We start from the raw sequence: 27,655 nt of genomic DNA, 5'->3' as shown, positions 1-27,655 counted from the left end.
GAGATTCTTTCAAGAGTCTACAAAGTCAAATAAATATGCGGACATTTCTCAGTTTTAATCTCTAATTCAGTAATACCTACCCTAGTGGTAGATCATATAACCCATATAAACCAAAATTCAATCATTGTTAAGTATGTAAAGGAGTTCTGAAAACAAAATGTTTGAGAACTGCTAAAGATATAGGCCATCCATTAGAAGGCACATGATGAAAGTTGCAACATTGTGATGCAACCTCAGCCTCAGCCTTTTATATATACATTGTCTCTAATGTTCATAAGGGATAGAACCTTGAGGCACAATGCTAATTTAGTCATTCTGATGAACCCATTGGGTTCTACAGATGATGCTCTCTGGAGTGTCACAAGTCCCTACTCTTAATGTTCCAGGTCCCAGCATTCTTATATAACAGTGATAAGAAACTTGATCTAATTCAGTACTGCTGAATTAGAAATCCAGGGTTCTTCCATTACTGTCCAAGCTACCTCTAGATTGCTGTACTTGCTGTAGGACCATCTTCATTCTTATACCAGTCCAGTTATGAGGTTCAAGCGCACCCTTTATTTGCCACATTGGTAATAAAAAGTTACCAAGGTCATCCCTCTAATGCTCAAGCCTCACCTGTGGGATTATATTTTTCAAGAAACTTTCCAAAGTCTCAAATCAGATGTCTTCTGGCAGTAGCACAAATACCTAGAAAGATAGGCTTTATAGCTTTTTAATAGCTATTTATTTATTTTTATTTTATTAATCGCATTTATATGACCATCCATCCCACAAGAAGCAACTCTGGGCAGCATTTGCAATGCTGTAATGCATGATCACTGAGTAGGATCTCTTTTTTTCTAGAAGCAGAATAGCTATCTATTCAGGAGCTTTCCAGGACACTTCTGTTTCATGAGCCTCTCTTGACTATTAGTTCCGCTTGCAAATGTTGTTAATACAAGATAGAAAGCAAAAGATAAAGGCTCCATCTTAGCTTATGAATATTTTACATTGATATTTAAGGACAAATGAATCCAAGCTTCACTTTTTTAAATGCCATTAAGTAACAGCTGAAAATACAAACAAGAAATATCGTAACTACGAAGCCCATGAAAAGAACAGTGAGCAGAACTCAGCTAAGGCAACACCCCCTTTCATTTCAAACTTCTTTTCAAATTAATATCCACCTTCACAGCAGGGTTGAAAAAAATATGTGACAGCTCCTTTAGCTGAAGAAATATGTTTATGAGCTTGCAGTTTTATCTTACAGGATTTGGACCATGTGCTCACTTTCAATTTTCTGTGCTCTCTGTCTTTTCCTTTGAGGCAGTTAAGGTCACAGCTGCTCGACTATACAATAATCCAGTGTTTGAGCAGACATTTATTTTTAAACTTGTCCACCCAGAAATCCAGAGTTAAAAAAAGAAAGAGGGCAAATACTCTTTCAAAAATTACAGTGTGGATTTTTAAAAAATTCAATAAAAGATTTTTGAAGGAAAGAACTGTAATGTAGATTTGCAAGGAATATCTAGTTGGCAAGTGAGGTCAGGACGCAAAAATAACTCTGTTTTTTTCCCTCCTCAGATGGTTAAAAAATAAGAATTCCACATCAATCCGACATCTCCATGCTGTGAGAATGGAACAAACCTAGGGAAAAAGTATACTGCATATACCGGTATTCCAAGAAACTGCAGCACTATATAACAGTGGCCTCCTGCATGATATCTTTCAAAAGACATCAACAGTTTTGTCCATTTGAAGATGATTAAAATGTTCAAAACAGGGATGAAAATGTTCCCTGGGTTCTTAGTAAAATTTGTTATAAAATTCTCTCATATTTGTTCTTTTTTATTATAGAAAAGCAGTTGTGCTGCAGTGGGAACTGTCATCCATATTAAGCATGTAAAGCATAAATGCTGGTCTTTAGCACTTCACAGCATAGTGGCTGGTAACTAATTTACAGATATATTACCAACTAAATTACCTTCTCCAATCCAGGTTTGTTGAACTATGACTTGGTTCACACAGAATTCTAAACAAATAATTTCTTGTCCAATGTTATTATTGAGTTCACGCATCATGAGAGGCAAAAACAAAACTCATCATATTATGGCGCAATATATCTTTTCCCAGTTTAAAGCCATCCTAGATTATTTTAACCAGTCTCTTTCAGATTACAACTCCTAACTAAGCTCTTGGAATTTTCAAATAAGATAGTGTGGACAATACATATTACCTCAGACTCCTTATCTCTCAGTAAGTCACTCATTTTATTTCTTTTCTGGATACCATCAGCTGTCACAAGACATTATAAATCTGGACCTGAAAAGTGCATATTAGCTCCACAAATGGAAGTGTGGTTTGGAAAACTACATACACAAACACAATTATCAGACCTCTCCATCAGACTGTGAACAAATAGTGTAGCCATTCCCAACCACGTGCCCTCTAGATGAAATCAAATACGGCTAAAGAACACCAAGCGAGCAAGCACATTCTGGCAATACATCTTCCATGGCTACCTATGCAAAATTCGTGCTTATTCTGCTACAGACTCTTTCTTTCCACACCTAGCCTGCCTCCCCCCCCCCTCTGGTATCGCCTCAGCTAATTTCTAACTCGGTTCCCCACCACCTGCCAAGTCCCTCCCGTTATCCCCAACGTCAGAATCCACCGATCTCGCACACAAAGCAACCTCCATCCTACAGCACTGGGCGGCTCCCCGTGTCCTCCTCGTTCTCGGTAGCACGCGCCAAAGAAAAATGTGGGGTTGTCAAAAATCAAATCCTACCAGGCCGGATGGGGCTGAGGGGCGGGAGAGAGTACCCGTCTGGTCCTCGTCCCTCCCAGCCAGTCAGTCAGCGTCTTGCCATGTCTTGAACCCCGTTTGCGGTAGGCGCGCGAGCTCGCCCTTTCTCTCTGGCGATTGAGCGACAGCGCGCGGCAACACCAAAGCGGCGGAAAATATATAACAATATATATGTGTGTGTGTGTTTGTGTATATACACACACACACATCCAAGGGACAGTCGCGCCTTGCAAAGAGCCAGTTGCACCGAAGCCGCTGCTGGTCCAGCAAAAATAGCAGCTCCAGCAACTTACAGGCTCCGCCGAAGCGCAAGGCTTTTTCGCTCGCTCTCCCCTTGATCGCTGGCTTTCCCGAGCGCGCGCGTGTGCGCAGTTGCCGAGCTCTCGCTATACTCCTGCACGCGCCGGCTCAGCAGCAGCAGCAGCAGGAACGGCAGCGGCAGCTGCCACCCGGAGGCAGGCAGGGACGGCGACAGCAGCAGCTGGTTGGGGCACGGAGGCGCCTCTCCTGTGTTTCAAGGCGGCCGCAGCACCTGTGACTGCTTGTCACCCAGGAGCGCCCGCCTTCAGAGGCTCTTCCTACTCCTCCCTCTCTCTCTCTCCTCTCTTCACTCTCTAGTACTAGTTAGCTGCGTCGCCCCCTGACGGGGAAACTGTTCGGTCTCGAACGCCAGCCTAGCCAGAAAAGGGAATGGGAGACGAGACGGCGGCGCCGGCGGCGGCAGGGAAGGCAGTTGGCTCTTTTAGCCTCGTCAGCAAGAGCAGCTCCGCTTGAAAGATGCAGAAAGAACCGAGGGAAGGCAAAAAGAGGTTGGGCCTTTCTTGGAGGCAGTTCGGCTCAGAAGGTAGCAGTCGGGGCGCTGCCTCCGCTTGTCTGACGAGCGAGCAGCCTTGGCTGGAGATTGTGTGGAGGCAGAGAGAGGACGACCCGGGACGCGCTACTACAGTACTGTGTGGCCGGAGCTGGAGTGACGTCACTGGGTTCTGGGTTAGTGAAGTATTTAATTCTGGCCAAGCAGTAGGAGCGCTTAAGGATCCTGCTGGGGAGAGGAGAGTCCTTCGCGTTTTTGTCTTTTAGGTGCGTAGCTGGGATCTTGCAGGCATAGTCCTTTCTCCCTCGGTTTTTGACATGCACTGGAATGTAGTGTTGGCCAACCTCTCCTTATTTTAAAAGTTCTCAACTCAGTGCCAGTTGGAGGCAATTACTAATATTCCGGTAATGTTCTTGACTTGCTCTGTCATGCCTTCTTTTGGGGGAAGACTCACCGATCCAGACCTAAGTGATACTTAAAAGCAGGGGAAGAAACTTCAAAAACATCCCATGCACATAACAAGGTTTTAACTGGATTCTGATGCGTACAACTACAGCTGTAAAACAATAGTAGAATTACTAGGTTTAATCACATTCACACAACCACCCTGCTCTCCATCTTATGTTCTGTTTTATGTCTTTCCTTTACATTATGAAAACATCTCAATGCCTAAATAAATATTGCCTTGATTTTGATGCAAACATCCAGTTAGAATGAGTTATAAATAAATAATGTAGGTATGACTCAGTGTGCTTGTGCTGTATTTTTTTTAAAAAGAAGAAAACACCCACTTTCACATTTTTGAGCCAATTCACAAAATGAAACTTGAATTGTATTTGAAATTCTCAATTGTTCATATTTTGTAATCTGAATACATCAATTATGTATTTTAATCTATAAAAATATTTATACAGAAATGTATACATTCATGAAAATTATACAGAAAATACTTGTTTTTTACAAAATATAGTTCTAAGGTAGCCTGACTTCAGAACTAATCTGGGTTGTTTATAAATTAAAAAAGGAAGAGACATCATAACATCAAAAATCAAAAATTGTCCCCAGAGGGGACAATGAACACCCTCTTTCTCACTTAGCACCCAACTCAAAGGGGTCTGACAATCAACCTAGCCTATGACCTGGAGAAAGAGCCATGTTTTCAAGACTCATTTAAGGCAGGCAGAATAAGAGTAGTTCAAATCTCTGGTGGGTTGCTGTTGCAGAAGGTGAGTGCTGCAACAGAGAAGGCACATTTCTCAAATCCTGCTAGATGACAATTTAATTACTGGAATCCAGAGGATACAACTCTGATTGTAAGTAGTGGAAAGAAACCATAGGAATGTATGATCTCTTAGATAATTAGGCCCTATGTAATGTAATGTAATGCTGTATAAATGATAATCACTACCTATAAGTAACCATGCAACTTGCAGTTGACAAAACCTGAAGGAGATTAGCAGAACACTATTTGTCCATCACTACTTGCATTGCCAGACCTGCAAGGGATCTTCAAAGGCAACCCAATGTAGAGTGCTTTGGAATAGTCTACAGAAGAGATGACTAAGGCATGAATGACTGTAAAGAGGTTCAAGAATGGGCAAAACTGGCACACAAGATGGATCTGTGCAAACGTTTTCCCTGGCCATAAATGCTACTTGCTCCTTAAACAGGAGCTGAGAGGCTAGGAAGCCCCTCACATTGGGCACCAGCCCTTAATAGAAAAACGCAGCCCCATTCAGCCCCATTCAGCCACTGCCTAAGCAGAGTAGCCCAAGAACCAGAGCCTATTCTTCTCCAGCCCCCCCCCCCCCAGTTTCCAACCCGTAATAGCCTCCAGGCATTTGACAACATTCTTGGCTAGTTGGTTGAGAGCTAGTTGGTTGAGATAAACAACTGGGTCATACTCATAATTTTCACAGACCAAGTATTGATAAACACAGTTAATCTCACCTTGTAGGATACAAAAGCAAGTACAATACCGAAGAATGTTGGTTTATATGCTTCATAATTCATTTTGTTCTGTAATAAGTTGTTGAAGATTTCAATAAATCTCTTGTGTTTTATAGTCTAAAAATTAAGTCACATATGTTTCTTTTTTGATTTGTCACAAACAACTAGCAAGGATATCATAATTATTAACTGTTGGGAGGCCATTTCATTGGGAAACTTGTAATATATTCTCAAAATTCCAGTTGTGTTCACTTGTGCAAAATGCAGCCTACTCCCAGTATAAATGATGCTGGAGAAAAAAACCATTTCAATCCTGTGTTCTCTTTGTAATGTTGTTATTGTTTCTCCTCCTCCTCCTCCTCCTCCTCCTTCTCTTTCTCCTCCTCCATCAATTCTAAGTTAGTCTTTCTATCTAGTCAATACGACTTCCACAGACCTCAAATGTTACTCACACATATTCCACTCATGGAATATGTGTGACTAACATATGAGGTGGTATTGGATTTGAAATCTAACATCTTAAACTTCATTGCTTTCAATGGGAGCCAAATGCAACTAATAGTCTGGAGCCTATATAGTTTTTCAACTTTCTCAACAAATAATTTTTCAGTTCTACCTTCCTTCCTTTGGAAATAAGCAAAACAACCTCTCTTCTTTGATTCATGAAGACTATCTCACTGTTTTGGGAGTCTTTTGTAATAGGCATATAACTACTTCAAAATCCAAAATTCAGGCCTTTTTGTAGTCTCAGTTCAAGTAGTCACTGTTTCCTTAAATTTATTGTAATGTTAAGACTCCCATACCCTTGTGATTCTGGCAGGTGTATACATATCCTCCAAAAAAGTAAATCAATTCTTATATAGTTTTTCTTTCTACATTTTTTTAAAATGTAGTGTGTTTTAGACTTACATTATGGATAGTTTTGGCTCCCTAATGGTATGCCTGGAAAGTATTTAGCAACAGTTGGGAGGGTGTTTTTTTTTTAAAAAAAAAAATACTTTGTATTTATTAGAGACACACTTCATGGAGAAACATTCACCACAGTTAATGCTGAATCAAGCTTTTGACACATACAATTTTATAAATATTGGCATTCATATGAATCTGTTTTAAAAATGGCCCAGTCATTTTTGAAATGGCAAACAAAGGAAATAGGCTACCAGTTTAAGAGGAATAACATTAGCTTCACCAGAATGGAAAGAAAGAAAGAAAGAAAACGAAGGAAGGAAAGAAAGGAAGGAAGGGAGGGAGGGAGGGAGGGAGGGAGGGAGAGAGGGAGGGAGGGAGGGAGGAGGAATAGATATTTCTTCCTAGATATTTCTAGCAGGTTACTGGATAAGACATGGATAAATAGTGTTAGAATTTTTTATAAATACTCTTAATACTAATAAGCCAACATTGTTTAATTTATCCCAATGACATATTCTCTGAAATTTCTGTTGGCAATCACCTAGACTTAACACTACACTTTGACAGTTTCATTAAAGCTTCATTTTTCAAAATATGTTACCTTTGGCATTGGCAATCCAGAGCTAAATGGGAATGGATTGAAAATATAAAATATGTTGCAAGCCTTATTTAGACTAAGACATTTAAAATAATATAATATATTTATGCCAAGTGCAAGCATCAGGAATAAAATACTCATAACCTCTTTCACCTCAGATGTGAAACTGTATTTTCCCCACCTAAAGATACATACTTTTATGTCAAGGTAATTATAATTTAGAAGCTGATCGGCAGAAGTGATGTGTGGAGAATGTGTCAGCAGAACATTTTAAGGGTAGTGTCCCTTTAAGACAGTGGTTCTCAACCTTTCTAATGCCGCGACCCCATAATACAGTTCCCCATGTTGTGGTGACCCCCAACCACTTATACATCACCGGGTGCCAGGGGCATGGCCAAAGAGAAGGGAAAAAAATGGCGGACAGCCTTGTTTGGCGACCCCCGTGAAATGGTCGTTCGACCCCAAACCTGTCCCGACCCACAGGTTGAGAACCACTGCTTTAAGAGACTATGTCTGAGGGGAATGACAGTTGGAATCTTGAGCTCACTTGAACAGTTTGTAAATAACTGACTGCCTTGTATTCTATATGCTCCCTGAATGTTGTTGTTTCATATTGTACATTAAACCACAGTTCTTTTGATAAACAACTGTCAGATGTTTGTGATCCTGTGTTGTCACAAGAAGAAAGAAAGAAAAAGGCTGCAATAATTTATATTATTCAAACCAACACTTTATTTGACTGATATGTTTGAAATTCCATCCACTCACTGCAAAAAATTAACAGTAATTAAAATAATTTTAAAAATGTTTTCAATTGTGTTAACAGAATATAAATATGTTACAATCGATTCAGAGACACTGATATGAGCTAATGTTAGTTGGCTTCCCAGTTTGAAGGTACAACTTAGTTTTGCATCACTCTAAACCTGCAACAATATGTACAAATAAAATTCCTTAATTTTTAACAAACATTATGTTTCTATGTGGGGCAAATCTCTTAATAAAGAATTTTAAAACCAGCCTTGGCAGTTATAAGAATATCAATAAGCAGACACATGAGAGCTTCAAACTTCAATTTTATGTACTTTAGCTGTCTGAAGAAAAATATGCTAACTTTATGTCTTCTGAAAGGTTTTTTACAGAGATTTTTGTAATAAAGAAATGAATAATGGAGACAGTCACAGATTAATTTCTTGATACTTCTAATAACATCTAAGCATCTCCATATATAACATTCTCAAAATACTTGTCATTCTATTAAAACATAATGCAAATGAATATCTCACTAATAGATATACTCCAATACTCCAATAATGTTCTTTAACTCTAAAGAAAAACACTATACATGACTGTACATTAAAGATATTTCTAATAAAACAAGTTGAAAGTAAATGTTTTCTTCAGGTTAAACTTGGCTTCTGATGAACATTGGCAACACACTATGAGAGGTGTTCTGGAATTGGAACTGCAAAAAAAAAAAAAAAAGGATTGTGCAGTTGTACATATTTATGAGCTGCTGGCTGCCCAAAGTGCATTAAGAAAGGTATTCCATTAGGTGAATTTAGTTTAATGTTGACAGAGCCTTAAAAGTGATTTAATTTTATATTTTGCCACAAGACCAGAACATCTGTCAAAAATAGATGAATCCCAACATATGCTGTGGAAATTGCTCACAGAGGAAATAGGAAATGCCTTCTGATGAACTACATATTGCATTCCAAATTCATCACTAGCTTTCATAATTTTTCTCCAATTGAAAGTTTCATGGAACTTGATATGGATATCTGCCTCCATCCTCTTTGAATCAGTTATCCATAATTTTTCCTCTTTCAGTTTATGTAGTCAGCATACTTTGCAAAGAATACATGTATTACATAAAGTTACTTTTTTTTTTTTATTTGGGGGTCAAGCGCAAGATAGGAAATCACCAAGGTACTTTGTTTGAAGTTGGGCTCTTGGAACAGCACAAGTTCCTTCCCTGTGATAATTTTGCTGCTAAAGCCCAGCACAAAAGGAACATGTTGTAGAAAAGGGCAAATTAGCTCCAAGAGATTCAGCGTTGCTGATTTGGCCTGGTAAAAAGCCTACTTGTCCCAGCTATAAATAACTTGAGTGTGAGGAAAATCTGAGCTTCCCAAGGAAATTGTATTAGGATATGACAAACAGAAAATAAAAACCATTTAGAAAATGTGTCAAACTTCCTTTGACAATCAGCTTGCATGTTTTTCATTTGGGTATAAAGTTTGTTGATACTTCTCTAGGCTGATGGATATCTTCTCATGCCATTTTAAAAACAAAAAATCCTAATCTGGATTTAATTTTCTTTTTATATTTAAAGCTATTAAAGATAATACAAAGTTTATATATGTGGTTGACTCTGATTTTTTAAAAGAAACCCCTCTCTGAAAAATATTAAACTGAATACCTAACACACAGTTTGAAAATCATCTGATAGGCTGTGAACCAGTTATTAGAATCTTATACTACCATTAATTTCCTAGCAGTTTCTTATTTTGAATTACACTATTGTATTTCAAAATATTGTTAGAAAAATAGGGAAATGTCTTTGTTAATTTGTTAATTTACTTACCTTTCCCCAACTTGGTGCCCTCAAGAACAACAGCTTCCAAATAACCGGTTGATGTGGCCTTCAAGTCTTTACTGTTTACATATTTGTGGATTAGCATTCCTAAAGACCCCTTTCCCATTTCAGGATGAATGGATGGTGGGTGGTTTGTGTATCCTCAACTGTAGTAAAACTGGCTCTGCAGCAGAAGTAACCATAGGCCGAGGGCATCTCGCAATTCCCTGCTGGAATGATTTTCAGACATTTCCATGCCATATGAGTCCTCAATATCCAGTGGGCTAGGCAATTCTTCCTGCTGCTTTTATAGTAACTATGTTTCCAGAGCTGCTTCCTTGTATAGTAAGTACCAAATGCCAACTTGTTTCAGTCCAAAATTGAGCATTACTTTGAAATAGTATTGATCACTCAGTGTCTTTAGTGCCAAAGGCAGCTTCGTGCATATTTTTCCCTACATGGAGGCCAATGGTATGCTGTTTTCACATAAAGGTATTTTCCTATAAGAACACTGAAACCAATGCACACTGGACTGCTTAAGAAAGGGGTCCCCAACCCTCAGACCACAGACCACAGACCACTACTGGACTGTGGCCTGTTTGGAACCCGCCCATGGAAACAGGGCAAATACGCACAGCTCCATTTGCATGTTGGCAGATGCACGTGCCTCTACTTGTGCAAATGGAGTGCATGCTCGCCCACTGCTTGCGCGGAATCATCCCAGTCCGCAAAGCTAGAAAGGTTGGGGACTGCTGGCTTAAGGGATGAGTTGGATGTGTGTTAAAGCTCCTGTTGTGTTGTTACTAGGGAAACATAATACAATAAAAATATTTTATGTGCAGATACCTTATGATTATCATATTCTGAACTCAAAATAAAGCTCCTTCAGGATAGTTTGGCTGATTGTTCCAACTTTCAATGGCAGTAGGAAGTGTTTTGTCCCATACCATATACATACACAAGGTCTGTGGATGTATGGCTTGCTTTACCTCCATCATCCATTTAATTCTTCAGTAGTAAGTTGGAAGCTAGTGGATACTTGCAAAGAAACACAAAGAACCCTAGATAGAAAGCATAGCTGATGGGGAAAACCTGCAAATTATTATTTTTTTCCCCTGAGATTTTGCTAGTTGCTAAAGACATATGTCCCAGCATGGAAATAAAAAAAATCATGTAGTTGTGAAGCAGGGCAATAGCTAGCCCAAATGTTGAATAATTGTTTGAACTAGTCCAGGCTATATCCTTTAGCCATAAAAATTTAGGGATACCAAAGGAGGCACTCACTAGGCCTCTCCTAACTATCTATCAACTTTCTTGAAACTGATTTAAACTGAGACAAAAAAAGGTAAGCCTAACTTATAACATACTCATTGCTCCAGCAATCTATGTTCCAGATCTATCCCAAATCAAGGAAGGCAGGTTTACCGTTCCCTCAAGCCTTTTCTAAATAGGAAACATCTTGGTCTTAATTTATCAGCATGCAGCGTTCCATTTGGGACCTGAGTTGCATAAGAAATGTTTCCCTCCACAGAATTCAGATTCTTCTATGAACTGATAGCTACTGAATGGATACTACTCCCCACTCTATCCATTTGTTTCTTTGCTATGCTAGTTTCCACAAAGCCACAGTTGCGTCTCTGTCATATGGTGATACTGAAGACTTGGCTGTGCCCCCTAGTCTTGAAATAAAGGAAATTCTTTATACAATCTACTTGATTATGATGAAAATTATGCCTGCTTTTTGTTTTCTCTATTGAGTAATAACAATAGACAAAAATAACTATAAACCACAAAAATTTTGCACAGTTTGTTTGTTCATAGTTCCCGTGATTTGTTTCAATGCTCTAAACCTATAACAAATGTTTATAGTTCTTATCATTCTTAAGAGACCTTTGCTGGATCCAACAGTTACTGACAATTTTCATCCAATTTCTGTTTGGGGAAGGTTATGGAGAAGGAGATCAACTTACATCTGCAGAGGCCTCTGGGACAGAATCTGGATTCTTTTCAGTCAGGATTCAGATCTGATTATAGTACAGTAGTAAGATGGCACTGATTGCACTTATTAATGACTTTTGGTGGGCTCAGGTGATTTGGATAATACAGCCATCCTGATCCACCATGATCTCTCAGCAGCCTTCAGTATAATCAATCACAGTATCCTTCTGGACCAGTTGAGGGGACTTGGAAGCACTGTTCTTCAATATTTCTCTTCCTTCCTCTGAGGCCGATTCAATTCAATGTTGGCAGGAGGAGAGAGATCAAGTCCCTGCCATATGGGTGCCCTAGACTTCACTGTCTTTCCTTTTCTATTTAACATAAAGCTACTGGGGGAGATCACCTGCCAGCATGGGATATGGTATTATAAGTACCCAGATGTTTCCAAGCTGGGTGACGCTGCTGAGGCTGTTTCTCAGTGCTTGGGGGGTGTTGGAATTTGGATATGGCTTCAGGCCAGCCCTGGAAAGATCAAGCAGCTGTGGGATTTACAGCCTCCCTGAATGTGAAAATTTCCCATATTTAATTATAACCTTAAGTTGCTATACTCTACATCTTTACCATAATAAAGCCAGCAGTTGACTCTTTGCTGTAGCTGGGACCCTAAAAACACTAAAGGGTTCTTATAGTTTCTTCAAAATATATATTACCTAAATAGATGTGATGCATTTAAAAAAAAAACACAGGGAAAGCCCATGAGAATAAATAAAAAACATAATAAACCAACCAAGTTAAAACTAACCAAGGACAAGATCTTCCAAAGAATGACCAAAGATAATCTTAGCATATAGGGATAGGAACTCCTACAGGGACAGAGGGAAAGAGCTTAAAAAAGTCAGGAGGGCATTCCCAACCACATGATTGAAACCTCACCCCACCCCCCCTTTTTATGTGCATCAATGTCATGGCTACCATCTTGACTTTTTAAACACTCTCCCCAAATGACCTTTTTCAGTGAAATATGAAAGAGAAAGTATGATGCAAGAGTTCTATCAGGATCAGCACTGCATAGTTATTGCTTCCCCAACAGTACTTAAAGGAATTAAGTGCCTAGAACAGATTTTTTTTCCTCTGATTGAGCTTTAAATATTTGATTAAAAAGGGCAATTGTTTTTGATAAGGCATGAGCCCAGGTGTGTGTGTGTGTGTGTGTGTGTGTAGTCAGATGATAGATAGATAGATAGATAGATAGATAGATAGATAGATAGATAGATAGATAGATAGATAGATAGATATTTTTTAGTATCTGGAGGTTTTTCTTTCCTGTTAATTGAAAACATTCTGCATCTGGAATGAATAATAGAGGCCTTGTGCTGTTTTTAATTTGAATTAAAATACATAAGAATTTTGCTGGCAATTATTTATATTAGAACTTTTTTTTTGCTTTTGTTATAAAAAAATGTAAGAGGAAGTCATGCATACCTCCAAGTCTGTAAAGCAGCAGGCAATTCCAGTTCTTTGTCGCCAGAACTTGTCAAATGATACAATACTTGAAACTCATCACAACATTAAAACAATGCATTTGATATCATCATCTTCATTACCATCATCAATTACCAGCTTGTAAGGTAGACAATGACATGGTCACATCCAGTATATATACAAAGCCATTTTATTAATCAGCTTCTCTTTCATTGTTCTTAGTCTGAGCTTTTGCCCTACATTCCTAGGAAGTGAATAATATCAGTGGAGATTACCCTCTAGTACCACATCTGTTACTAACAGGCCATTATACAAATTGAACACAACCTAATTAGGAAATGCTGTAGTCAGCTGGGTGGGGATGTGTAAAGAATTGTTTTACATGAGCTTTGCTTGTTATAAAAAGAGTGTTTGTAGTGAAGGATTTGTGAAAGGTATCCTATGTGGTTCTCATTGTTGAGCTTAGATTTCACAATCAGATCTCACATTCCTGAGTAAAAGCCAGGCTTGACATCTTCTCTCTGATGGTCAGGGTTTAAAGGCAGAAACATAGAATTTATATAAACCAAATTTTGCTATTTACTTATTTGTGTTTAATTATGGGGTATTATTGAGTAGGTTCTAAAATTTTGAGCACTTAAGGGAGTATTCCACTGGGTCTATCTCCATCATCTACAATTCTATTTCATTGTCTCAGAGAACCTGGTCTGGAGTTAAAGTTTGTTGCAATTGCAAAAGGTTGTCCATTTCTCTATCTTTTGTTCTAGAAGGGAAGTACAATGGTTAAAGTATCTGTTCTTATAGTGATGACATTAAAAAGAACCTGAACATGCCTTCTTCATCAAGTAGTTGACAAAGATAAAGATTTTAAGGAGTTCTAGTTCATACTGAAGCTCAAATACTTTGGTCACCAAATGAGAAGAGAGGACTCATTGGAAAGAAGTCTGATGTTGGGAAACATTGAAGGCAAAAGCAGAAGGGGACAGCAGAGGATGAGGTGTTTAGGTGGTGTCATTGATGCAGTTGGCATCAATTTGGGCAGACTCAGGGAGATGGAGGAGCACAGGGGGCTTGATGTGTTGTGGTCCATAGGTTGCACAGCATGGACTGAACTTAGCGACTGAACTACTTAGCGACTGGACAACAACCATCACTTGGTTTCTCATCAGCCTATATTGCATTAAAATTGCTATCCAATTTTAGCAAACATATTGTTACAAGATCTTGCAATTCTTTTGTGCAATCTACTGTATTTAGTCTCTCATAGTCTGTCTCAAAATACAGTATATTATTCTTTTCCTACACAAATGTCCTGCTATCCTGCTTTTAAATGACAGGCCAGGAATTGCATTTTATGGTGATCAACTTAGTCCTTACAACTTTTATGGTGTATAATTCATTAATCTTTATGTGTCACAAGATTCTTTGTTGCTTTCATTGCAACAATTAACATGTACATCCATTTGGGAATTAGAAGGATGTCATGTCTGAAATGCTGACTACATATTTCATTAAAATAAAAGGATTGAATGGAGAAAAGAAGAAGCTGGTTTTACATTCCATCTTAAGACTTTTCTGTAATTGGCTTATGAAAATATTTACCCAAATACAGACTGCAATATATTACTATACCGAAATCTACATATTCTATGCTCAGCAGCAAAATGCACACAAATTGCATAGTGCATGAAGAACTTTAACATACTTATTGCCTGTGTTTGGGAGAAATAATAAGATCCCAGAAATTAATATAAGCTTTAAAGGGGTAAGGTGGTTGTCTAGAAAGTTTGATTTCTGTAATTGGGATCTGTTGCATGACAGCTGAATGTCTAGATCTTTGAACAGTTAAGCTATAATTTCTAATTAAAAGATTGGTGATCCATGTCCTGTTGGACTCCACTGTGTTACACCATTTTTTTTGGGGGGGGGGTTCTTTTTGGAGCTCTGTGCCAAGCTTCTCCTTGGCCGGCTGAGATGAAAAAAAGTAAATAAGCACACAAGAATTCAGGAACATCTGGTAATTATTTTGTTGTAGAAAAAGGTAAGAAATCATTACAAAAGAATTCCAGTAACTGCAGTGTATCAAGTGCAATTCTATTTACAATGATATCAAAATTTGTGGTTTTGTACACTTTCTCACACCTAAATTATGCAAGAAGCTATATGGTCCTCTCTTTGGGCAGCAAGCCCAGTTTCCATCTATTTCTTATTTTAGCAACAGACAGGTCTAATATCAAATTGTTTTTCTCTGACTGTGAGAGAACTAATTCTTACTCCTTATTTCTTGGCTGCCGTGCCAAGAGAACAGCAAGAGATGCCAACAATATTCAAAGCTTCCAGGTATCCAGCAATCCTCATGCAGAGAGATTCTCAGGCAAAGCATCCTTGAATAGGTTTATCACATTGAAAAAAAAAGCAGATACAGTACAATCCTGTATTTAGGGAAGAGGAGAACGAATGTATACTGCTGTCCACTCGCTAGGGCAGGTCAAGCTGCAGATAGATTTCCCTGCAGGGAGAGGTGGGACAGAGGAATCACAAATAGGAAGGGTGGTGTAGTCTTAAAGTGGAGAAGGCCTCGTCTGGGCTTAGGAAGTTTTGGTGTTTGCTTACACCCCATTAAAAGAGCTCTGATGAATCAGCGTAAAATCCATCTACGCCTATTTTCTATTTCTAAGAGAGATCAGCCAAGTACCCTTGTAACATTTACACGCGCCACAGAATGAATTAATCATTTTTATTTATTTTTGTCCTCATATTAGGAGACATGGAGACATGTTTGGCCCTGGGGCAACCACTTAGTTCTTTTGCTGAAAATACAGGTCTGCACTGATCCTCCATGAATCTGCCAAATTGTTTGCCAGACAGAAAAGAAAGCTTGTTGCCATCAGTACATCTCGTAGGATTGAAATTGGGTGGATCGGTTTTTATATGCTCTATTTTCTTCTGCTCGCAAACAAATGTTTTGCTAGTGCAGGATGGGATGTGCTGCTTCTGGTGAGAGAAACATCCTCAAACCCATGACATTAAATTCAGAGGTGAATGTTAAGAGGTTGAGATGGCAGAAAGCCTTTCAGTGATTTCAACAGCAACCTGCTAATTAGCAGGGTGTATCATTCAAAGAGTGCCCAGCGTGAAATTTTTAGAGGAGGCTCCTGCCAAGGAAGGTGAGACTCCCTGTGGCAAAGGAGGCCAAGAAAAGAACACAGATCTCCTGTTTCTCCTCAGTTCTAATGATAGATGTTTTGATTATTGATGGCCTTTCTGAAGGCAATCAGAAGCTGAGGTGCTTTTCTACACTAGCAAGACCCTGTTGTCTATCATTCTCTCCCCATCCTTACCCCTGTGATCGATTCCATTCTGGTTCTCCGATAGCAATGGAAATAAACTTTGTCTTGATCGCTATGCAGAAAGCTCTCTGCCCAGGTGTGCAATGGAAAACAAGCAAGCAATTTGGGTCTCTACCTTTTGCCAGCAGGCAACAGAATCTGCAGAAACACTCTGGAGCTTAAGGGCCTTCCCAGGCTATTAGAAAAGCCTCTTTAATTGATTCTGAGTACTACTAATGCTTTAGCTGCCAACTGAGCTTTAGAAGACCTATTTCTTCCTGCCCTATAATGAGTGGGGGAAGGTAGATTTCTTAAGAGGAGAAAAGTTGAAAAAAAACTCTAGATGTGTGCAAAGTCATAGACACCTAGATGCAAAATGCAATCAGATAGCAGGTAAAGCTCTGGTGGTAGTAAGATAGGCTGAAAAGAGAGATTTAGAATGACAGCTTTATTTCAGGTTTACTTTCACCACAATGAAAGTCCCGGCTAGCAATTTAGCATTGCTATGGAAATCCGGTAGCTTATATAGTCTTAGTTGTTTTGTGTTTTACTGATTTATATCTTGCCTTCTCCTCCAAGTGCTATACATGAAAGTTTTCTCAGTTCTAATCTAACACTTTAACCACTACCCCACACCACTTTACAAGGCTCAACAACACAGCATTTGTGAGTGCCAGGGTGATTTTCAGCATCCCCAATGGTAGCAACATTCCCCCAATCAAATAAAATGTTTCTTTTTTTAATTCTAATTTTAATAATTCATTGAATATACCATTCATGAGCTAACCTATTCCACTGGTTGACAGTTCTTATTATCAGGAATTGTAATATCTAACCTGAATATATTTCCTTGTAGTTTCAACCCACTAGTTCTTGTTGTGCCACCAGGATAAAAGAGAATAAGTCCACTCCTTCTAAATGATTCCTTCGATATCTGAAGAGTACTACCATTATTTCCCCTCAATTTTTTCTTCTGCAGACTAGTCAAACCTAGCTGCTTTCACTGTTCTTCATGGGACCTGGTTTCCAATCCTCTCACCATCTCTTCTGAATTTCCTCCATATTCTTTTTAGACAGCAATGCCCAGAACTGGACATATTTCAAAGGGGATGGGGCTGACGAAGTAATTGGACAAGCATTTCTTATGATGTAGACTCTGTTTTTGTTAATACACTCCTAGCAGATGCATTCTTAGCAGATACAACATGCTATTGTATTAGAATATCCAGATTGTTTTCAATATTACCAAGCCAGGTTTTCCCCATCTTTTACTTCTGTTTTTTTTTTCTTTTTTTCCCCTCCAGGTACAGGACTTTATACTTCCTCCTGTAAATCCCTGTTTGTTTCGGCCCACTGTTAGGCATTCTAAACCTTAACTAAACCTTTCTTTTTCTTCTAAAATATTAGCCACTTGTCTTGATTTTGTATTGTCTGCAAATTGGATAACAATCAACTCAGCCTCTTCATTTACATAATTAATAAAAATGTTGAGCCATATATGGCCCAGCAGAGAGACCTGTGGCTTTCCATTCTACACAGCTGTCCAAACTGATGTGGAGCCCTTGGTGAATGCTCTTTAAGGGTGGTCATTCAGTCAATTATAACCTCCCCCCCCCAACAGTTATATCATCTAGCCCTTATTTTGCCTTTTTATTAAAAGGGATATTGTGAGAAATTTTGTTGAATGTTTTGCTAAGGTCAACATTTCCCCAATCCATTAAGTTAGTAATTCTGTCAGAAAAGGAGGATGAGATTAATGTGGCATGACTTATTTGTGATAAATGCATGCTGGCTCATGTTAATTACTGCCTTCTTAATCAAGGGCTCACAAACATGCTGTTTAAAAATCTCTTTGCAGACCTTGCCCAGTAGAGATATCAAGCTGACAGGCCTATAATTTTCTGGATCCTCCTTATACTTTTTTTTTTTTTAAGACAAAGCTTCTATTGCTTTCTTCCAGTTTCTGAAACTTTACCAATTCTCCAGGAGGTCTCAGAGATTACATTTAGTGGTTCTGTGATGACCTTCTTTAGTTTTTTTTCAATATCTGAAAGATGTAGTTCAGATGACCTTGGTGACACAATTTGTTTAAATTTGCTAAGTGTTTTTTAATTCTTCATTTGTCCCTCCTGAAGCAAAGCTCTCTCCTTCCACCATTGACACAATGATGACCAGCTAGTGTTTTGTTTCCTTTCACAGAGAAGAAAGATGTAAAATACAGATTAAGACTTTCTGTCTTCTCACTGTCAGCCATTAATCAATTCATCCTCTTCTCTTTGGGGAATGTTTGCAAGCCTCAGCTCATTCTGAACTTTTGCCTTTCTGCCACAAGCCATAATGTTTCTGGCAACTGCCCTGCATCCTTTTTTGGACATACATCCCTCTTTCTATTTCCTATACACATCTCCTTTTTTCTAATATTTTAGAAAGCTCTGTGTGAATTTGACTTCATCAAAATCTACACTTCTGAAATTCATTCTACAAGCTTGACTTTTCTCTGTTCCTCTTCCCTTTGATACAATGAACTCAAGGATTATATGATCACTTCCTCCAAAGATTCCATTCACATTCATTTCTTCGGCCATGTTCTCTCTATATGTAAGGACTAAGTCCAGGATAGCAGATCCCAATATTCCTTCATCCATGTTTGACAAATGAAGCTGTGAGCCAGAGAGGAAAGGAATTTGTTGGCAATTCAATTCGGCAGAATCCAATTTCCAACAGATGTTAGGATATTTGAATATTCTGTTGTCACTACAACATGTCTTTTTAAAAGTTTAGTCAACTGTCACAAAAAGATCTTACCCATACCGTCTGCCAATCCAAGAAGCCTATAAATTCCTACTACTGTACAACTTTTGTTTTCCCTCTTCTTATTCTTATTCAATCACATTCAATAGGGTGCACATATTCCAAAGAGAATGCATCATGCGCAGGCCACACCCACCATGGCTCCACAAACACAAAAAAGTCATGATACATTATGATATTCATATGACGTGATCAAGTTTGACATCCGTGTTGTATTCAGGGTGGGGGGGGAGAGGGAACTTGACAAAATATGTGTCATAATACAATTACAAATGTCAGAACTTGCTTGTGATGTCACAACATACACTTTGGCATCAATATGGTTAGAATCAGACAGCTATGAATCCTCTGCATTATTACCTGGGAGCAAATTCCATTGAGTTCAAACAATGCTTTTACTTAGTCCAAGATTGCCTATCTTTGTCAATACTCTTTGTAGTGTTGACTTTGTAGTGTTTGTATACCACAACAGGAATTCATATTTTAGCAGAAAGCCATGAGTAAAAAGGATTTGCATTAATCCGCAAGAATTACTCATGCCCCTAAATGATATAATATACATTTTAATTAGCCCCAAAACTTCTCATGTTTGGGGCCTGGAATTGTAAATGTCAGGCATTCTCTTAAATGTGGTTGGTGCTGAACTATGAGCCTAAACTATGATGTCACTGAAGCAAGAGATCCAAGATGAGAGAAAGCAAATGTTAATTAATGTGATTTGCTCAGACTCAGCAGTGCTGAGTAAATGGAGCTTTCAAGTTCTGAAAATATCACTCAAGAAACCACACTGAGATAAATGTAACAGGCAAGTATTTGAAAGTCAGTAGAACTCTTGGCTTTGTTGAGACTTTGATGTCTTGAGATTCATTTCAATATGCTGTGCTTTTTAAGTAGCTGTGGGTAATAAACAACCTTAGTCTGTTGCTTGATGTTTTTCCTGTGACACGGACTTTGAGGATATGTCTTATAGCCTTTTGAGTGTACAAAATGTGTAGTTACCCAATACCTCTGTTGAATATAAGATATAAGTTGAAATCTAATAAGTGATATCTTTAGTCTCATGGATTTCAATGGATCTCCTCTAAGTATGGTTAAGATGCAACTTATCCCCCTTGTTCTTCAACATTCTTCAACAAACATATATATGTTTATCCAAATTTAATTCCCATGGAGTTTGTTAACATTAAATCCAGATAAATGTAGCCTTGGTTTCATTTCAATTCCAAATTCTCGGGGTCTTCTTAGAATTAAATCTCTATATCCCTGCTATTCAAAGTGGAAAAATAAGAATCCTTTTTCCTTCCTGAATAAGTCTATTTGGTTAAGGAATTAAATGTTTGATTACTGATTTGATTCCATGTTTGTGAAGGGAATTTTCCACACAAAATTTCCATTCCACAATCCCTCAAAACAATTTGAAAAAAAATGATTGTCTTAACTTCAGCAACTCCAAAACACCAAGAACAGGGAGCCAAGAATGCCATTTAACCAATGCTCTACCTGTGCTGCCACAGTTCCTGTACTAACTATAATCCCGTCATTGGCAATCCACACAAGAGAAATTGGGGGTTTATACCTATCCATGTCTTCCTTCACGTTGAATATATTTTGTCTAACTACAAAAATCAACTTATTCCTAGAAGGGAGAGTTAAAAACCCAGGTAGATATTTATTTATTTATTTATTTATTTATTTATTTATTTATTTATTTAGCGTATGGCATACAATGTCAGAGAAATCTACACAATGCAATCCTGATTGCTAGTTCATTCTGTTCAGTACTTGCATGCCTATCCTTGGTGCACTGTAGGGGGTGAACTAGATCAGTGGTTCTTAACCTTTTTGAACGAATCGCCCCCTTGAGCCAATGAGGAAGTTGCCATCGCCCCCCCCCTCCCCCAACATAACGTCTCAATCACAACATAGGAAATAATTCTTCAATTTATGCGAACACTTTTTTTGTTTTCTTTAAAATTGTTGTCAAGACATATCGATGCAAATAATTTATTTCCAGTCTTTTTCCCATATCTCAACTGTGTGCCATCCATCACTTCATTCCCAAACTTCGTGATACATGTATTTCATTATTATCTTATTTATTCAAGACACTTAAATGTAATGACCACTGAAAACAAAATTCAATTGCAAGAAAGTGAAATGCCCCAAAAGAAAATTACGAGTGAAATTTAAGACGCAAAAAGAAATATAAAAAGGGCATAAGAACAAATCGTAATGCAGGAACTAAGAATTTCAAGACAAAAATGCTGAAACTAAATTAAGATTCGAGGAAAGTATATATAGTCACGCACAATGTAAAAAGAATTAAAAAGAAACAAAGAAAATATAATATTGAACTGGAGTGCACGCTAAAAAAGTACAATACAAAGAGACACACAAAATGCTTTACAGAGCACAACAAAAATTCGAAAACGAAGCAAATACAACGATAAAAGCTCAGACAATTATTAATGAAAAAATGTATGTACACAAAAAGCAAAAAAAAAGAACATCAATGGCTGCCTTGTGCTTGGTGAGCTGATGCCAATTTCTTGATGTCTGGAACCATTTTTGTTAATCGCATTCTTAAATCACCGCGCTCAGAGATCTTCAACATGTTCCTTGACTTAGAAAGGATCTGTTGGATGGTGCTGAAGCCCCTCTCCACTAAATAAGTGGAAGGAAAGACTAAAAGAAGCAACTTAACTTCCTCCCACAATATTGCGTAAGTGTTCCTCATTTTCACCCAAAGAGCTTCGTAGCCGTAACCCTGAAAATGTGACTGGGCTTCACAGTCATATTTCAAATCTGTCAGTGGCTCTTGCAGTTTGAGATGAAGTTGTGCAAAGTCTGCTGTGAAAGGATTTAGCACTCAAGTGGGCACTTCCAGATTTATCAGATCATAGAATCTGGTTTCCATATCTTCTTTTAATTGCTTCAAGTGGCAGCAAAAAATGTCCAAATCTTCTGCTTGGAGTTCACGTTCATTACCAAGGCTTGGGAACTGATACAGTTCCTGGTGACTCATATTGCTTGCAAGGAGGTCCAATTTGGAAATAAATGAGCAGATTACTCCCTTGGCCTTAAGAAAATTGATTTTATCTCCTTGCAACTTTACGTTCATTCAGCTTGTCAAAACCATCAGCGAGATAAGCTACATCCAGACATCGAAGTTTAAGAGAACTGCTTAGACTTGGGTCAGTGGATTCAAGAAATTCGACTACTGTGTCAAAAAGTTCGTGGAATCGCCACAAACACTTTCCTTTTGAAAGCCACCTTACTTCGGTATGCAAAAGGAGATGTTCAAACTCCACGTCATTTTCTTCACAAAGCTTGGAAAAGTCGGTTGTTCAAGGCATTTGACTTAATTTTATTCACAGCATTAATGACGTAACATAGAGACTCATGCAAACGGCCACTCAATTTTTTGGAGACAAGGTGCTGTTTATGAATGATGCAATGGACAGTCATAACTCCAGGTACAACCGATTTTAGATGAGCTTGAAATCCACGATATCGTCCAACCATGGATGCAGCTCCGTCAGTTGCACATGCCACGACATTTGTCAAAGGAATGTTTTTCTCATTAAAAAACTCTTCAACCTTTTTAAATATCGAAGAACCTTTTGTGTCGGTGGCTAAATTTCGAACAAATAACAGTTCTTCCTTGATCTCTTCATTTCTGTTGATGAAACAGACATAAGCCAGTAACAAGGCTTCATTTTCACAAATCGTTGACTTGTCAATCTGCATCACGAATTCTGTATTTTTCAAAATGTCAATAAGCCTTTCTTCCACATCAGCAGCCATTTCATCAATTCTTTTTGATACGGTGTCATTGCTCAAAGGAATCGATTGTATGATAGTGCTTACTCTGGGCCCCAACATGGTGGCAATAATCTGTTTCACTGCTGGTAAAATTAGCATTTCTCCAATAGTATGAGGTTTGCCACATTTTGCTATCAACAAAGATACTTCATAGGAACAAATGAGCCCCTTGTCAGCGTTGAATGATGATTTTCCAAATAACTTCCCAACTGTGCTGCGACCCTCAAACTTGGCCTTTAAGGATTGGAAAAACAATGCCGGTTTGTCGGCTTTATCCGAATGAATTCTTACCAAATGTTCTTTCAGTCGGAAGGCTTCATCACTTCATTTGAAAATGTTTTCTCACAAAGAAGACAAAACGGAAGCTGTACGTTGGAAGGAGATGGAATGAATCCCAATTTTAGGTATTCCATTGAATATTGGCGACACTTCCTCTTCTCGGCCATGTTGAGAGGTCTTCGAAATGAAAGGCACTACCTGCAAATTAAATTTTCAACTCCATTAGAACACTAGAAAAACACATGTGGACATTGATAAACCTAGTTTCAACAGTTACATTGACATTGCAGGAAGCCCCTAGAACAGGGGTAGGCAAACTTGGCTGTTTTATAACACAGCTAGCTCAGGAATTCTGGGAGTTGAAGTCCACAAGTCATAAAAGAGCCAAGGTTGCCTACCACTGTTCTAGGGGCTTCCTGCAACAAAACAGAGGCAACATTTTGATAAATCTGTGCAACAAGTTCATTAATTCATTTATTCAATCAATCAATTTCTGTAGCTGCCCATCTCAGCCAAGTGACACTGAGTAACCTATAGTTCTAAAAACTATATTTATTTTTGATTAAATTTATTAGCTACCCATCTCACAGTTCAAGATGGTTTTCCCCTCCATACCGCTGTTTTGTAAAGACAAACCCCTTTCCAGCTGCTGTATTGTGAGAGCATCTTCAAATTCCAGAAATGTCCCCATGTCCCCCCCAAAAAGGGAGGTCCAGAGCCAACCCTCTTTGAACAACAGAACACAGAAGCAAAGCAGCACTAAGAACAAGAGTTTCAATTTTCTTAGCCCAACAGATTAAAATGGAATGCCCACTGATAAACTGCTCATAACTTTAATTGATTTAGTCGCCAGTGGCTCTTAAACTTTGCAATACTGCAGACCTCTTAAAATGTGAAATGAATTTATATAAACTTTCATTTCTCTCCCCCAGAATAAAGCTAATAATTTTGTGGATGTGAGGGCTGGCCCGCTCAGCTGAGGCTTTGGCGGGCTGCTCCTGGGGCTCCCCTGCGCAGTTCCCCGGCCACGGGCACCTGGGACGGGGCCAGCCAGGGAAATGGATTTCCTGGCTGCGCTTCTCCCAGGAGGTGGGGCACCTGGGCGCAGGGCCAATCAGGAGCCCTGCAAGGGGGCAAATCCGAGAGAGAGAGAGAGAGAGAAAGAGAGAAAGAGAGAGGGGGGAGGGAGGGAGGGAGGGAGGGAGAGAGAGAGAAGCACAAGTGCCTCTCTGTGTCTCTATCTCTCTCTCCAAATGGCAGAGGAGGCTCGGAGCTGCAGGGGCAGCCTCAAAAATGTCCCCAAAATTTCTCGCTCCATCACCCCCATATCGCCCCCTTTTAGTTCCTTCACCCCTGTGTTGCCCCTTTTCATTCCATCGCCCCCCTGAAAAATGAAATCGCCTCCTGGGGGGCGATATCGCCCAGGTTAAAAACCACTGAACTAGATTACACCAGCTAACTAGCAGTGCTCGGGTTACTGGCACTTCCAGACTTCTCTGCCAGTTTCACTTTGCCTACCTCATGTTGCTTTGCCTCACATCCGGCCAGGTCCGGCATGAGCTTCCACTGTCTGCATACACAAATGCAGTTAGGTTTTCTCCACCAAAGTGGTACCCATTTACTTGCAATATTGTATGTTTTCGAACTGCCGGGTAGGCAGGAGCCAGGGAGCAGCCAGCAAGAGTTCACCTTGTCTCGTGGAGCCGGGCTCAAACTGCCGGAATGCAGACCATTTCTGGCCAATGGTTCCAGCATCATTAAAACACCGCATCCCCTTTGTAGATTTCTATAACAAAAATGTGTTATTTCAAGGGATCTCAGTTTAATAGGATTTCAAGGCCGCAACCTCTATTTTGAATTCTGCCAGCGTATGACCTAGTACAGGACCTATGATAAAAGGTTCACATGATTCCTATACATGGTCTTGGTCAATAGCCTTACCACCCTGTTTTGAACCAGTTGAAGTTATTTTGAAAAACATCATCATAGGTATGGATTAAAGCAGATTAGTTATATAGTATAATTCTGACCAGTGTCTCTCAACCTTGACAATTTTAAGATAAATGGACTTGTACTCTTAGATGTGAAGGATGGCTAGAGAATTCTGGGAGTTGTTGTTCACATATCTTAAAGTTGTCAAAGTTGAGAAACATTGATTTAGACATTGCTTCATGCCTCCAAAAATAGACACCTGGCCACTGCAAAAATGTGATATCCAAGTTCAGGATATTACCTACTTACCTACTTTTTGGGCAGGAGAGTAATTCCAGACAAGGCAGATAAATTTTCTTATTAGTCTTTTGGCTGACTAGGAACACCTCTGTTGGTCTAAATTCAACTTCAATTTGTTTGCCCTTTGAAATCTGTTATTAGTATCAGATGAGTGAACTACTGAGTCAAATTCTAAAACAAAACACCCACAAAACATTAGTCACTTCCTCCTTTCCATTTCAACTTATTCATTGCTTGTTTTATTTTATTTTATTTTTCTGATGGTGGAATGGGAAGAAAGTTCTCATTTACCTTGAAGCAGTGGTGGGATTCAGCCGGTTCGCATCACTTCGGCAGAACTGGTAGTTAATTTTTTGTTGCCCAGGCCCAGAACGGACTTCCAGAAGCAGCATCCACATAGAGAACTGGTTGTTTACATATTTGAATCCCACCACTGCCTTGAAGCCCTTATGAAGACCAAAGCCATTTTACCTTAAAATACAATATTTTTATGCCCAAGATGAGAAAACTCATAAAAGTAACAGGAAATTCCATGAGTTCCATTTGGATGAGTTTCTAAATAATTTTCTTGTCAAAGACATGCTCCAGACTCCAACAGACTAGAGAAACTGAAATACCTTAGAAACTATCATGAGTTGCAGCAGGAAGAAAGGGCCCATTAATTTTTTACTATCGTCTCTCCTAGTTAGGTGATAGTCACAAAATTTGTTTTACAGGTGAAATGTAAATTATCTTGGGAGTTAATGGGGAATATTCCACATATAGAAGTAGGTATACTGTGATATGGTTGAGAGATGTATTTGTCAGGCAATAAACATGTAGTATTCTTTTATTCTTTGTTCATTTATCACTTTTTGAGGAAGCTAAATGGCTGGTTTATACACACAATTCCACCATCATAAGTGAACCAACCACAACATATTAGCCAAAGCCACATCTGAGTATGGCAAAGTGGCAGGTGAATCTGCACACTTTGTTCTTGGCCATATGTATGTAGAACTTGACCAGTATCCTGATTCTCCCTAAGAGAGAAACAGTTACAACTTAAATTACAAGAATATGACAAAGGGTTCTATCAATATAAATTGCATGCATGAATTAATGATTTTTTTATGGACATTCTGTCAAAATATTTACATATATTTTACTGGAAACAAGAGCTGGTTCCTCCCTTTGTGTTTGTTATCTGGGTATTTTAGCATTCATTGGCTTGCCATTCTGTTTTACAGAATCACAGCAGAATCTAACTTTACCACCCCCATTCAGGCAAAAATCCAGCAAAACAGACAGATGAATGTCTAGCCTCTACTTAAAGACATCCAATGAAAGGGAGTCCATCTTTTTAAGACCGTTGTTTACACTGATAACTGCTCTTGCATTAGAAAGCTTTTCCTAACGTTAGTGTGGGATTTGCTTTTCTGTGATATGCACCTTTCATTCTATTTCCTCTCTTCTGAGATGATACAGAACAGGTCTTGGCCTTCAGTGTGACATGCATTCAGGTATTTCAAGAGTGCTGTGAATGGTTAACATTAAAAGAGGAAAAAAATTGCAGAGCAATTGGATAGAAATAAAAAGCTGTTTTGGAAATGGGTGGAAAGAACTACATAAGGAGTCTCTAATAGAGCAAGTGGAATTTAAAAAAAAATAAGTGTAATGAAATGGTTTAGGATGAAGCTGAATTGAGGGAATACTGGAAGGAGTATTTCAGAAATCTGCATGAAAAAAATAGCGATAGTAATAAATTGAAAAATGAAGTTAAAATAAATACTATAAATGTTAATTCCAAGGGAAACAATGATGAAAAGATAGTATAAGAATAATGAAAAATAGTAATATTGCTGCTGCTGTTAGAATAAGTAGAGAATCTTAAAATATGAATATTTCTGTATGAAGTGACTACAAGACTTATTTATCAAGTGTGCAAAGACGATGTCTAACAGTTGGAAAAATTCTGTTATGTCTTCTTTTATACAATATGAATGAGTGCAAAAATTATAGGGAGGTTGGTTAAGTATGTCTGGCCAAATTTTGATCAAAGGGGACAAGATAAGACAAGCAAAATGTAGGAAATGCAGTGTGGTTTGATGCTAGACAGGGACTGTGCAGACTAGGTGCA

The 27,655-nt window shown here is 38.6% G+C and overlaps 2 protein-coding genes and 1 pseudogene across 5 annotated transcripts in view; 1 reads left to right on the top strand and 2 right to left on the bottom strand.

The window, feature by feature from the left end:
• Nucleotides 1-2,558, top strand: part of NLRC4 (NLR family CARD domain containing 4) — a 142,704-nt gene extending 140,146 nt beyond the window's left edge. Inside the window, exon 8 of the mRNA XM_039352339.1 lies at nt 1,567-2,558. Coding sequence (XP_039208273.1) covers nt 1,567-1,574 — 8 coding nt within the window. The 3' untranslated portion in view covers nt 1,575-2,558. The remainder of the gene's footprint in view (nt 1-1,566) is intronic.
• The window catches only part of CDC42EP3 (CDC42 effector protein 3), a 41,544-nt gene extending 37,401 nt beyond the window's left edge, over nt 1-4,143 (bottom strand). For 2 of the 4 annotated variants that reach the window (XM_039352343.1, XM_039352341.1), the window contains exon 1: nt 2,774-4,143. The gene's annotated coding sequence lies outside the window, so the exon portion shown is untranslated. The remainder of the gene's footprint in view (nt 1-2,773) is intronic. The other 2 variants (XM_039352344.1, XM_039352342.1) reach the window with 1 other exon arrangement.
• A 17,611-nt stretch (nt 4,144-21,754) lies between these two features.
• On the bottom strand, nt 21,755-23,471 carry LOC120312089 (annotated as a pseudogene).
• Between the last annotated feature and the right edge of the window lie 4,184 nt (nt 23,472-27,655).

The sequence above is a fragment of the Crotalus tigris genome, unplaced genomic scaffold (genome assembly GCF_016545835.1).
Source record: "Crotalus tigris isolate CLP2741 ecotype Arizona unplaced genomic scaffold, ASM1654583v1 scf7180000018420.1175843, whole genome shotgun sequence".
Taxonomy (NCBI): domain Eukaryota; kingdom Metazoa; phylum Chordata; class Lepidosauria; order Squamata; family Viperidae; genus Crotalus; species Crotalus tigris.
Note: the sequence above shows the minus strand (reverse complement) of the source record. Positions and strands in the feature narration are given on the sequence as shown.